General features: G+C 39.5%; 1 protein-coding gene across 1 annotated transcript in view; it reads left to right on the top strand.

Moving 5' to 3' along the window:
* Positions 1-14,998, top strand: part of LOC149470386 (midasin-like) — a 232,654-nt gene that overhangs the window by 166,856 nt on the left and 50,800 nt on the right. The window contains exon 48 of the mRNA XM_089665390.1: positions 242-438. Within this exon, the coding sequence (XP_089521516.1) occupies positions 242-438 (197 nt within the window). The remainder of the gene's footprint in view (positions 1-241; positions 439-14,998) is intronic.

Here is a 14,998-nt window from a genome sequence, read left to right on the forward strand (position 1 = left end):
AAATCGTAGTTCTTTGGAGTACTTTGGAGTAAATATACATATTAACTTATTTAACTCTTTTGTGAGAGGCAAATAAGGAAATATTTGGCCCGTCCACCCAAAATGTACAGCTTTCTAGGGCTTGCCACACCCTCATTAACACATACCTGCATGGCTGTGATTTTGTATGTTCTTTGAAATTTAGTAGCAATTTCATTCAGAAATATTGCATTTCAGTGAATCTGCTGTTCTTGTTTTGTAGCAGGTGCAAGAAATTATTAAGAGACACGCTTGTAGTATTATGCCTACAGACAAAAGTTGTTTGTTGTCCGCTGGTCTGTGGCCCAACAAAGTGCCTTCTGGCCTTCTTTGTGCTGAAGATTCTCAGTTGTCTACTATTCTAAGGGATGGACAAGTTCTCCTTTATGTCTTGAATCGACACAGTTTAAAAAACAACAGGTAAAAAAAAATGTATAATGCATATACGTTTTTGAAAGTACTATCCAAGACTGTCCTCTTTCTTATTGAGTAAAAAACATTCTCCTCTGGGTGTTATATGTACATTGCAAGCAGTGTAACAAACTTTGTTGCAGATTCCTACCTTTTTGTTCTGAAGCTGTAGCTGTTTGTGTCTATGCATAGAGTGAATCTGTATGAGAGTGATTTTATCATTTGAATCAGCTGCTGCACTTGCAGGACTCTAATAAGGAAAGTGACAAGGTCTGCATTCCTTTAGATGTGATTTCCCTTTAGAAATATTCCACCAAAAATTGTATTTTTGTTGCAGGGAATGCCTAAACTCTGACTTGTATCTTAGTGCAGACTTCTGGAAAAATCAGCCAATCATTCAAGCAGGAAATTAAATTTCGGGGAGGGGGGGGGGTGCGCCTTCTGTAAACCATCTGTGTACAGAGAACCTCCAGGTTGCCATGTTGCATTGCTTTGTACAAAACGTTACAGTACTTCAGATTCAAAAGGACAGGTAATTTTTAATGACTTTCAATTACAGTATGATTTACATACTGCTCAGACCTTGATGAATGGGACATACCCCAAAAGTTTTCCTGAAAAATTGTATGTTCATGCAAAAAAAAAAAAAGTATCCCAGACAGTACTCAATTGTTTTTGTCGCAAGTGCACTAGTATGGCTGCAATCACCTTGAGTAAAATATGAAGCGTGGTCGCCATAGCAAACATTGCTGTTTTCGTCTATATGGTGCCTTTGTGAGTGATCATGCTTGCAAGTGCACCAGTTATATGCCCTTAAAAACTATAGTGCCAATCTGCCAAAAAGCTGATTTAGTTTTGTACATAAGTGTAAACTCTCTGTGGGTCTCTGCTAGCTCCCAAATACCTGAAAGAGAGCTGCAGTGCATCTGCTCAGTTTTTTTATATTTGGCAGTGCAGAAGAGGAGCAGGGAGAGGGCTTTCATGCGCAGTTTAATTAAATTTAAGTGCATATATGATGTGTTTATTTTAGTGCAGTCTCTTGATATTTTTTAAGCATTATATGTAATAAATTTGTATTGGTGTAAAAGTTCAGACTGTAAATGTACATCAGAAGTGGCCAAAAGGTTTTTGTATGTTTGTAGCATTGGTAGAAAACTATTTCAGTACCTGGTAATGTAAAATGTGCTTGAAATGATAAGCAATTACTGTAGTTTGTTACTGTGTTTTCTTTATTGTACATCGCAGAACACAGGGTATCTATATCTCCATTGCAATAGGGTTATGCTGCAGGTGACTGGACACTGGCAAAAATAAGCAAAAAACAGGAAATCAACTCCTTGCTAGGCAAGGCTTCAGTTTCTTTGCTAGTGTTCTAGGATGATGGTCATTTCTGTACAGTCTCTCTGAATAAAAACGCACCTAGCATCTTAATGGTTCCGTCTGCAATTAGGAGACTAGCTTTTTTCAGGTCCATTTTCCTGTGGAATGGTACAGGGACAGCGTTATGTTGCTGGTTGGCGCTGGACCTTGTAAAAAAGAATCCTGTGCACTGATTGCTTTGTTGACCGGTAAGGTGCTATACAGGTCCAGGGCATTGATCCATAGCAGGGTAGTCAAGTTCCTGAAGGCCTAGGGGTATTGTGTGCCATGATTGGTAAAGACTGGTCGGTCATGAGCATGGACTGATGAGTGTACCTTGGGGTAGCCCCTGCTTTTGTTACCCTTTTACCTTGCACACCTCATCTGAGGAATCTATTACTGAAGAATCTCAGGGTCAGGGTTTATCTCACACTCAAAGGTCTTTGTGAGATTTCTCTCAGAAGTAGTCTGGACCAATTTTAAGCTACCATTTCCTGAGTCCTTTTCTTCAAAGATTGCAGGGTTTGGTTCATGGCATCTGCCACATCGTCAGTCCTTTCCTGTACATCCTCATTTAAAATATGTTTTGTACACAGACTGTGCTCAATCTGTCAAGGTTTTTGTTCAGCCAAAAAGATTTGCTCAGGAAAACCCCATGGAGATTGAGTTCACTAAGAAATTGAGTATGCCCATGCCCACTCTGATCCTTACATTTCTAGTGGATGAGGTCAGAATATTTAAAAAAGGTGCCTCTGAAACGTCTGGAGGCCTTTTTTAAGGCTTCATTTGATCTGGTAGGAGCAGCACTACAGCTGACAATTGTAGTGGTAGGCATGTACCAAAGCTATAATGTCTAGGCTTGTCACATGGTGAGGGAGGGATCCTCCTAGTGGTGATACCAAATCGAGCAGAAACCTAGAGGATTTACTCTTAACTTCTCTGTGCCTTGAAGGGATCCGCTCAAGAACTTTTTCATGTAGGAGTCTTGTTCGTTCACATATGCAGGATCTCATGGCTGAAGTGTTGGTGAAAGGACTTGCCCTACAGGAAGCATGTGGAATACTTACTTTTTAAAGAGAACATTTGTTTGGTTCTTTCTTGGATTATGACATCCATGAGGTGACATGTAGGTATGAGTAGTCTGTTACTACGAAACTAAAGGAAGCGATACTGATCTTTCCTTCAACAGTTCACATTCCTCACCGGCATCATCTCTTAAGTGCTGATCTTCAGTTTTCTTGGCCGATGCAGGAGGCCGTTACCCCTGCACACAGGGACAGTACTGGTGATGTAAGCAGAGCTGTGCTTGCATAGGTCATTTTACATCGCCAGAAAAGGCAGCGAGTAGGCAAGCATGTGTATTGCATATCTCTTTCTCCATAAAATCCTGCTTTTTGAGTGGAACTTTGTCCTATGGCTCATGAGCAGTTTCCGGATTGGTTGCCTGAGTCATACATCTTGGCAACTGAACCAGTGCTTCAGTCACCTCTCTGTATAGGTCCATTGACCATTCTTGTATTTTCTTGTCTGCCTCTTGCAGCCCACACTTAACGTAATGCTTGGGGATGTCCTGTGGTCCAAGAATTAACTCCTGTGTTCTTTACTATTAAAATAAAAGACATTTTGACTTATGTGTAAATCCCAAATCTTAACCTGGATCCATCCCTTGTAGCTCTGTGAGTGCCTTACTCCCGTGGTAGTCAATTTAAATTACACAGGGCCTCAAATGCGGCCCCTGGCACTTTCAGAGGCCTGCACAGTAGCGGCACGTTTTCCTGCATTAAGTTGCATTGTCAAGTCAACACATTCAAAATAATGGACTGTAGTACACTTAACACCCAAAAATATTATCCCTGCTGCATTGTTTGCAGTGTGTTGCCATGCATGCTGAAGAATTTTGGGAGTACTATAACCCCAGCATTGGTGTCAGTGGATACAATAACACAGTAATTCCAGGGGGGAAAAAATTGTTTGCTGGGTAGAATCTCATCTTGTCCATTCAGAAAATAACATTTTCTGAATGGAGGAGTTGAAGAGCGAGCTACCCTCTATCACAGCAATGGGCAAACTACGACCCGCGGGCCGTATACGGCCCGGCGGACCTTTTAATCCGGCCCGCGGAGCTAGGCTCCTCTCACAGTCCGCCCTGAAGACCGGTGTAGCATGAAAATCTGTCTCCTATGAGGATCTGTCCCCCTCGACGTATCTGCGCATGTGCCGGAGATCGCCGATCGGCTGCTAATGCCTGAAACTGGCACATGCGCAGATACGTCGAGGGGGACAGATCCTCATAGGAGACAGATTTTCATGCTACACCGGGACTTAATATGGGCGATGAATTAATATGGGGAATGAATTACTATAGGGGGGATGAATTACTATGGGGGATGAATTACTATATGGGGGATGAATTACTATATGGGGGATGAATTACTATATGGGGGATGAATTACTATGGGGGATGAATTACTATGGGGGATGAATTACTATGGGGGATGAATTACTATGGGGGATGAATTACTATATGGGGGATGAATTACTATATGGGGATGAATTACTATATGGGGGATGAATTACTATATGGGGGATTAATTACTATGCTTACTATGGGGGAATATTACTATACTTACTATGGATGACACATACACATCATTCATCTACTCTTGGTCCGGCCCCCGGGTCCAATATATGAACCCATTGCGGCCCTCAAGTCAAAAAGTTTGCCCACCCCTGCTCTATCATCACGCAGAGCTGCAGAATTTAAATAAAGGAATGCGCTAAAACCACAAACTATTCCTAATTTAGTGTAGAAACATTAGTGCAAAAGATATATATATCCTCAATTAATATAAAAAAATATCAAAATTATGTGCAAAACTATTTTTTAGTGCATAAGTAATTTAAATAATTAAATTTGTGAATATAAAAAAAATGTCCAATTCTGAATTTCTTCAAATGTCCAAACAAATCCTTTTCAAATTCAGGTGCTCTCAAAGAAATTGTGCCAAAATCCACCACCAAAAGTAAAGTTGGGTAACTCACCAGAGCTCCATGCTGATCAATCTCTAGATAAGCAAAAAACGCTTTTTGCTCTGGGAGCAGATGCAATGAATCAACTTCTCAGGTGTGATGATCAATAGCTACACAATCATCCATAAGGTAGGTATCCACCACTCAATATAATGGTTCCAGGAGCATTATATCACTCTCTCTTTTTAGATCTCTCCACCGAGGTCATGTTTGGGAATGAAAGAGAAAATCATGGTGCAGCCAGTTTTTTTATAAAAGTATCCAACAATTTAATAAAGATTTACACTCACAAAAAGGGTGTCTTCACCGACATCAGTATAACAGCATAAAACAGCAAATGGTATAACAGTCTCCTGTTCCCCGTACACTCACTACAGCGCTCCTGACTTAATTTTCTCCACAAACGTCAGCATCCAGCAAGCCCTACTAGTTTCGTCATGAATGACGTCTTCAAGGGGCGGTCTGGATGCAGATGTCGGCTCCTCTCTAATATACCACCCGCACTCTGCATTGCTGAGCAGCTTAACCAATCACATTAACAACTCCATGAATATGCATCTCCAATTACAGAATGTTAAGGCGAAGCAGCACAATCTCCAAACAAGCTTCCAACCTTGCCTTACACCCTGCAATTTCTTTTTAAAAAACATCCACAAATATCACAGGCCATATAACAGCATCAAAATACTAAAAAAGCAGCATAAAATGTTAACATTGTACATTTAAAGGGCCATACCCACATTAAAGAAGAACTCTACAATCAAAATTTATATATAAAAAAATACATATATAAATGTGTAAAAAAAATACATAAAATATCTCTAAAAAATACAAACCAAAAACTATACATAAAATGAAACAAGTAATCCTCCTTTATATATCAAAAAATTCCTTCACAATCCCCATATATCACAAATTCCGTTTTTTTTATTTTTTCTTAACCCAAAGCATGTAGAATATCCAAGAAGTATTCTTTCAAAAGTTTGTCAAAAAACAGTTAAGATCAATATCTATATTCATACCTTTTGGTTTTAAACAGTCCAATTCATATATCCAATATGTTTCCTTCTTTGATATTTCTTTAATCATATCAGACCCCTTCCAATGCTTATTAATTTTCTCAATGCCATAAAAAGTTGCTAAACTTGGGTCACTATTATGTTTTAATTTAAAATGCTTCGACACACTATGTTTTTCAAAACCTTTTTTTATATTATTTAAATGTTCTGCAATCCTCGTCTTCAAATGTCTTCCTGTTCTTCCTACGTATTGGAGGCGACACGGGCACTCCAAAACATAGATCACATGTGTTGAATTACATGAGATAAACGAGTCGATATTATATTCTTTGTTAGTTGTAGTGAGTGTACGGGGAACAGGAGACTGTTATACCATTTGCTGTTTTATGCTGTTATACTGGTGTCGGTGAAGACACCCTTTTTGTGAGTGTAAATCTTTATTAAATTGTTGGATACTTTTATAAAAAAAAAACTGGCTGCACCATGATTTTCTCTTTCATTCCCAAACATGACCTCGGTGGAGAGATCTAAAAAGAGAGAGTGATATAATGCTCCTGGAACCATTATATTGAGTGGTGGATACCTACCTTATGGATGATTGTGTAGCTATTGATCATCACACCTGAGAAGTTGATTCATTGCATCTGCTCCCAGAGCAAAAAGCGTTTTTTGCTGATCTAGAGATTCATCAGCATGGAGCTCTGGTGAGTTACCCAACTTTACTTTTGGTGGTGGATTTTGGCACAATTTCTTTGAGAGCACCTGAATTTGAAAAGGATTTGTTTGGACATTTGAAGAAATTCAGAATTGGACATTTTTTTTATATTCACAGATTTAATTATTTAAATTACTTATGCACTAAAAAATAGTTTTGCACATAATTTTGATATTTTTTGATATTAATTGAGAATAGATATATATATCTTTTGCACTAATGTTTCTACACTAAATTAGGAATAGTTTGTGGTTTTAGCGCATTCCTTTATTTAAGTTATAGCACTAAGAAATTTATTTGGTTTCTTTGAGGTGGAATTGCTGCTTTAAAGTATTAAGAGTGTGGCGCTTTCATTACACTTGTGATAGAGCTGCAGAATTCACTGATTATAAGCTGATCAGAAGAGCAAAGCTGACAGTCGTATATGTGGTGTTACATTTTTTTTATTCGCATTCCCAGCAATCCAATTAGAGGTAACTAAGCTGAAACCAGAAAGATCAAAACATTTTTTCCCCAGAAGTTCCACTTTAACGTGTCAGGGATTTGGAATTTTTGAAAAAACTACTTGTCCAGGGCCTAAATCGGTGTCCCAATCTACTTGTCCTAACCAAAACTGTATTTAAATCTGCTTTAAGTAATGTTTGGGGGCTTTTAAAAATAAAAGGGGCTCTATGGCGACTTAAACGTTTAATATTTTGTAATATTGCGCTGTATATCTCCTCCTCTTCTCCCTGACTCTCTCCAGCACCGCACCTGGGGACTAGCAGGGAGGGGAGAGACCTTGCAGTGTAATGAGCACCGATTGGTTGCTCGTCAGGAAAGGGGAGTGTCTGGCTTACCCTTCATCCATTTCGCTGCCAGAGCTGGTTTTGCGTTTTTTGCGTACATTTAAAAAATCATTTAAGGCCTGAAGATGACACAAAACCCCCAACATTATATATTTTCTGAAATCCAACATCTTCGAGAATAAAATAGCCGTAGTTTAAATTTTTATGTCACATGATATTATCACAAAGGTCTAGGAAATGCAAAATTTCAGTAACAAATACACTTAAGTTCATTTTAGGGCACAAAAAGCAATAATTATCCAATTTTTTGTAAACTTTTTTTATAAAAGACGAGGTTGCATCGAGTAAATATATATCCAACATGTCAAACCTTAAATTTGCTTGCACTCGTGAAACGGCAACTAATGTTAGTACCCTATATTTTCTGTAGGTGACACTTTTAGAGCCCCTAATAGGTCATCAGTTTAGAGTTACGAAGGAGGTCTGGTGCTAGAATTATTGCTCTCATTCTAGCATTGAAAGCGTTTATTACAATACATTACATGTGTAGCGCGTGCTTTTAAGTTTATGTGTGCATATGTGGGGGAGAGGGGGGTTATATGCTTGGGTGTAACTTCCATTTAAAAAAAAATCACATAGGGGACAGCAATACCATTATGTCAGGGCTTAAAATTTCAAGTCCTGAGCTACTAGCCAGGCCTTAAGAGTTACTTGCCACCAGTTACCCCACCCAACCCTTACCCTGCCTCGTTCCAGATTCCGCCCCTAAACACGCCCTCATAAATTATTTCATGAATTGACACTGTTAAATGTTACCCCATTACATCAGGGTCCCCAGAGTCCCCCCACATTACATTAGGGCCTCCAATGTACCCCTAAACACTCCATCATACTTGGACCATGTACCGCATACAACCATAACCCCCCATAATCTTTCACTCACAAAACCATAACTCTACTAAGCATATCCTACCTACTATCCAACCCAGCAGTACCTCAAATGTCCCAAACTCTACCACCCATAATAACCACATAATCCTGAACCTGTCCAAACCACTCATACATGTAGGTTTACATTCAGACACACACACACACACACACACACACACACACACACACACACACACACACACACACACACACACACACACACACACACACACACACACACACACACACACACACACAGACACCTGTACACACACACACACACAGAAACATGTACGCACAGAGATACATGTACACGCATACAGACACACTACTATAAAAAGTTGCAGTAGTTTGTTACCTTCACTCACAGAGTCGGGTACTCTAGTGTGAGACAGAGCACAACTCACACCCCTTCCTTTGCTTTCACTTTGCTCAACTATTGAGTAGTCTGACGGCTCCCAGTGCGAGTGACAGATCCGGCCCTGAGTTCCGAGCCTGCTCAGCAAGACAGCCCTTGGGACACACTTGCCCTCCCCCCCCATAATTTACACTCGCCAATGCAAGCTGGCGAGTAGAAATTTCAAGTACTGTTATGATGTTTTGGTGACAGGCTCTCCTTTTTTTTTTTTTTTTTGGAGACATCCAGGGTCTACAAGACTCCCCTGTCCCCATGTCTCCGCTGTGCTCCCCTGAATGTAATGCAGTGCACATCGCACAGCATTACATTATTTCCCGGCCTCAATGACCGGAAATCTGTCAGTGACCTGGAAGTCCGGGTCAGGACAAGGAGGGTAGTGGATGTGTCCTCTCTCCTCCCTTCCCTATACCACATCCCGCTGGCACCCACTGAACCAGTTTTGGGCCTGCAGATGGGCAAGTGTAACCTGGGACATATAGCGGGCAGGGGGGAAAGGCTGGCACTGCGGGCTGTGTGGAAGGAATCGGGCAGCTAAAGGCAAAAAAAAAACTACCTGCCCGGCGCCTGGAACTATGTCTCGGGTGATATGAATTGCTCATCCCTGTAGTGTATAATGTGATAGTAATTCAAGTAGTTTAACCACTTCCAGACCGGACACTTTTACCCCCTTCCTGACCAGGGCAATTTTCAGCTTTTAGCGCTATCACACTTTGACAATTGTGCGGTCATGCAACACTGTACCCAAATGAATTTTTTACCATTTTTTTGAGATAGATAAAGCTTTATTTTGGTGGTATTTATTCACCGCTGGGATTTGTATTTTTTTTGCTATGTAAATGAAATGTCCAAACAATTTGAAAAAAAGTGTTTTTTTTATAAAATTTTGCAAATAAATAATATTTCATCATAAATCTTAGCCAAAATTTATTCCGTTATCTTTTTAGTAAAAAAAAAAAAAAATCCAAATTAGTTTATAAGCAAAAATTATAATTTTTAAACATTTTTTTTTACATTTTTATTTTATTTTTTTATATTATTTTTTATTTTTATTTTATTCTTTTACATGCTGTCACCCTAGCAGTACAGTGTCACCATGGTGACACTGTACTACTTGTGAGGGGTGATGAAGATTTTTTTTTTTTTTTTACACGGATTGCTTTTACACCCATATAAGATATAAAAGCAATCATTTCTCTTTCTCTCTGTGTGCATTCTTGCACTCATTGAAAAGAACTGAGTGAGCTGTGATTGGTCATAGCTTGTCACATGGTACAAGGCTTTTGTGAATAGCCTTGTACCATGTGACCTCTGTGATCATTCACAGATTTCACACATAGTAAGCAATGATGTCAGAAGTGACATCTTGCTTACTACTTTGCATGTGATCACTGATTGGCCAATCAGTGATCACATGATCGGGACCTCGTACAGAGGTCCCGTCCGACGATCGGTGTTTCACTGTGTCCGGAGGACACAGCGGGCACCGGATCGCGGTGCTGCGCGCTCCCAGGGAGCGCGCACAAGCAGGGTGCGGGGAGGCAGTTTATAGACGGCCACCCGACCCTGCAGTGCCACCGTCCGGCCGTTTATATACAACGGCCGGTCGGGAAGTGGTTAAAAATGTGTTTTGCTTGATAAGACATGAGGACTGTTAGTCTGTTAGAGGGAGAAATTAGGGAGGGGAGTGTTTGTTTTTTTTTTTGTTTTTTTTGTGTTTTTTTTTCCCCCTCCTCTCTCTCCCTTCTCTCTCTCTATCTTCTTCGCAGCTATACCTCCCTTTATAGTATGTTACCAAGGGGTCTGTGGAAATTTAGGGAGTTAAAATAAAGGTTGGAGGGTACTGCGGAGGTGGGAGGGAGGAGGAGCTGTCCATGGGCGGAGTTTGACCCCAAGTATTAAATCAAAGGTGGGGATTTTCGCCCCACAAATGATTAATAGGTATATTAGTAGCCTAAAGATGGGAGGGGGGGTGAAGGTATGGGAGTGGGTGGGGGGAGTGGTATTAGGGTCAACACTCTGCAGAAAAGAGGGAGGTATAAAAGCAAGGGAAAAAGAGGAGGAGAGATGGAAGGGAAAAGGAGCGACATAGATGGAAGAACTACAAGTTATCACTTATAATGTAAAGGGGCTGAACTGTCCTGGGAAGAGATTTAGGTTATTTAAAGAGCTTTACTATAAAGCAACATCAGTTGTTTTTTTGCAAGAGACACATTTTGAGATAGAATCTAAGGTTAAGTTAAAATCTAGATATTATCCAACATGGTATTATGCAGATTCCCCGATTAGGAGAGCGAAAGGGGTGGCAATAGGGTTCGCAAAAAATATAAGGTTTGAGTTGGAGGACAGAAAAGTGGACCCAGAAGGGAGATAGCTGTTTTTGAAGGGTAAATTGCAGGAGGCGGAGTGTACAGTAGCTAACATATATTGTCCAAATAAGAAGCCGGAGATATACTTGAAAGGTGTGCTAAAAAAATTTATGGTTTTTAAAAAGGGTTGTTTGATATTGGCTGGGGATTTTAACTTTTGTATGGACCCACAAAAAGATACAACTTCTTCTGTGCAGCAAGATGGGATAGGGTCTCTGAGACTATTAAAGAAGGCAATTCATGAGTGTCAATTGGTGGACACATGGAGAATTATGCATATGAAAGACAGAGACTATACATTCTTCTCAAACGCACATGAGATCTATTCGAGGTTGGATTACATACTGATAGAACATCGATTTATTGAGTTAATGATTGAAGTAGAAATAGGAACAATGACTATTTCAGATCACGCCCCTGTTGTAGTAAAGATGGGATGGGGAAGGGGGAAAACAGGTGGGGTAGGATGGAAGTTGAATGAGGCTCTTCTCTTGGATAAAGATACTGCACAGATGATTGGGAAAGAAATTGAGAGATATTTTACAGAGAACGAGACAGAAGATGTGGCGATAGCTACAGTGTGGGAGTCTCATAAGGCATATATAAGAGGTATCCTGATTGCGGTAGGGGCAAGAAAGAAAAGAGAGAAGAGAAAAAATTAGTGGGCTCTTAAAGGATGTATTTGACCTGAAACAGATACATAAAAATAGCATAGCAAAAGAAATTAAGCAGAAGATAATGAAAAAGAAAGAAGAGCTAGAGACTTTAATGGAGGAGGAGAGAAGGAGAGTATATAACAAAAGTGCTAAGCGAGAGGTATAGATGGGGAGATAGACCAGGAAAACATTTAATGAGAGCCTTAAAGAAAAATAGGAATTATATAGAAAAAATAAAAAGCACCAAGGGAGAACTGGCTTATTCAAACAAGGAAATCTCAAAGGTGTTTATGGACTATTGTAAAAAGTTGTATAATATCAACCCCCTTGACTCCGTAAAAAATATGGAAACTGAAATCAGGAAAAAAGGAAGGGAATATTTAAAAAACGCAGGTTTACCGAAATTAAAAGAAGCACAAATAAACGCCCTAGAAGCAGAAATTACACAAGAAGAAATAAAAGCGTTAAAAAGCACAGAGATGGGAAAAAGTCCAGGACCGGATGGCTATATGGTGAGGTATTATAAAAAAATTAGTGAGTTACTAATTCCCAAGATGGAGAAATATATGAATGCTCTGGGAGGAGAGATGGATATGAGGAGAGAATCTCTACAGCAGTGGTTCTCAACCTGTGGGTCGTGACCCCTTTGGGGGTCAAACGACCCTTTCACAGGGGTCGCCTAAGACCATCTGGGAAAACACATATTTCCGATGTGTAGAGAGCAGCTACTGTGTAGAGAGCAGCTACTGTGTAGAGAGCAGCTACTGTGTAGAAAGCAGCTACTGTGTAGAAAGCAGCTACTGTGTAGAAAGCAGCTACTGTGTAGAAAGCAGCAGTATTGGAGGTAAAATGACACTTCATGAATTATAATTACTGGGTAAATAAATTTATGGTTGGGGGTCACCACAACATGAGGAACTGTATTAAAGGGTCACATAATTAGGAAGGTTGAGAACCACTGCTCTACAGGCACATGTGGTGTTGTTACATAAGGAGGGAAAAAACGCTTCACAGTGTTCTAGTTATAGGCCAATCTCATTGCTGAACTCAGATACCATGCTATATGCTAAGGTCTTCGCAAACAGGCTGAAAGAGCTTATGCCAGAATGGATACATAGGGACCAGGTGGGATTTGTCCCAGGGAGGGAGGGTAGGGACAATGGGTTGAGATCCCTGATGCTTATTCAGAAAAGTAGAAAAGGGGAGGTACCGGCGGTGGTTCTTTCGATCGATGCTGAAAAGGCCTTTGATAGAGTAAACTGGAGCTTCATGATGGACACCTTAGAAGCCCTTGGAATCGGAGCTAGAATGAGGGAATGGATTAGAAAGTTGTATAGAGAGCCCACTGCACTTATAATAGTAAATGGGGAAAGAACAGAGCCTATCGGGATGTCAAATGGAACAAGACAGGGCTGCCCATTGTCCCCCTTGTTGTATGTTATGTCATTAGAGCCCTTGTCTACAATAAGGAAGAGTAGAGATATAAAAGGAATTCAGATAGAAGCCATAGAGCACAAAGTGGCGGCCTTTGCAGATGATTTGCTATTTTATGTGGGCAATCCCAGGATAACACTTCCAAACCTAATAAGGTCGCTGAAGGAATATGGGGAAGATCCTTAATATAAATATTCCAAAAGGTGAAAAAGAGAAAATACAAAAGGAATTCCCTTTTATCTGGAAAAAAAAAGATATAAGATACTTAGGAGTAAGACTCACCGCTGCATATAAGTACTTGTATAAATTAAACTATATTTCATTATTAAACAAAGTTAAGGAGGAATTAAAAACATTAAAAAGAGGAATCCCATCATGGATCGGACGTATAAATTTGGTAAAAATTATAATCGTACCTAAAATCTTATATAGATTTCAAATGATCCTTATTAAACTTCCAGATGTTTTTTTCAAGGTAATAAAAAGAATGATAAGATGCATCTGGAGGAATAAAAAACCGAGAGTGTCTTATGGAATATTAAGTAGAGATAAAGAGAAGGGTGGATTGGGAGTTCCAGATATTAAGAGATATTACAAAACAGTAATATTAGGGAGAACTTTTGATTGGACGTTTAATTTAGAGGGGAAAAGTTGGGTAAAAATGGAAAATGCACTAAGTGGAACTAATTTGAATATAATTATTTGGCTACCTGCACAATATAGAGTATTAAAGGATGATGTAAGTGTATACACTTTAAATGTTTTAAGGGAATGGGACAAAGTACACAAATATTTGAAGTGGGAGTTCAATTCTATATTAATGCCACTAAGGAATACAGATTTTTTTTTTTCCCCCAGGCAGAGAGGAGATAACAGGTAGATGGTTTAAAAAGGAGGATGTTCAACTGAGAGATATATTGGTGGAGGGGAAATTGAAGCCATATAAAGATTTGGTAAAGGAAAAGGGAGAGATATTCACTAGGTTAGATGAGTGGCGTTATCATCAATTACAATGTTTTGTGGGAAATCTTTAAAAACCTCTGAGAATGAAAAAGGATTGGAACTTGTTTGAAAAGTTGTTAGATACACGGGGGGGATGGGAAACATAGCACGGCTAAAATGTATAGAATTCTCACAGAATTAGATACAAACACAAAACCAATGCACATAGTGAAATGGGAAAAAGATATGGGGGTGGTATTAGATGAGGACAAACAGAAAAAACTAAATAGATTGGTGCACAAAAATGTAAGTTTGAGGGATGTAGAAATAAATTTATATATGTTTGATAAGATGGCACATTACACTGTGTGTTGAATATAAGATAAGTGGGGAAATGTCACCATGGTGTTGGTGGGGGTGTTGAGAGTTAGGGACGGTGTACCACATTTGGTGGGAATGCCCAAAAATCCAAGTGTTCTGGGAAAAAATTGTACATTTAATTGAGACCATAACTGAGATAAATATTGGGTTAGATCCAAAGATCTGTTTGTTACATAGGTCAGAGCTTCCAGTTAACAAATATAAGAAATTAGGTTTAGGGTATTATTTAAATGCTGCAAAAAGTCTGATCCCTAAGTATTGGAAGAAAACGGAAGTACCGAGAGAGGAGGATTGGATAGAGAGAGTAAACTGGATTAGTAGGATGGAGAAGAATTACTATATGCAGGAAGATAAGATGGGGATATACCATGCAAAATGGGAAAAATTTTGGAATAAACGGGGAAAAAGTGAAATATAGGATAATATAGAATGAGTGGATGGGTAGGATCTTTCTTTCTTGCTTTAGATTAGAAGATATGAAGGAATGCAGAGTGGGAAGTTGGGAGGGGTGGGTAGGGGAAGGGGAAACGT

The sequence above is a fragment of the Staurois parvus genome, unplaced genomic scaffold (genome assembly GCF_062004578.1).
Source record: "Staurois parvus isolate SC_StPar_1 unplaced genomic scaffold, SC_StPar_1.0 ptg000048l, whole genome shotgun sequence".
Lineage (NCBI taxonomy): Eukaryota > Metazoa > Chordata > Amphibia > Anura > Ranidae > Staurois > Staurois parvus.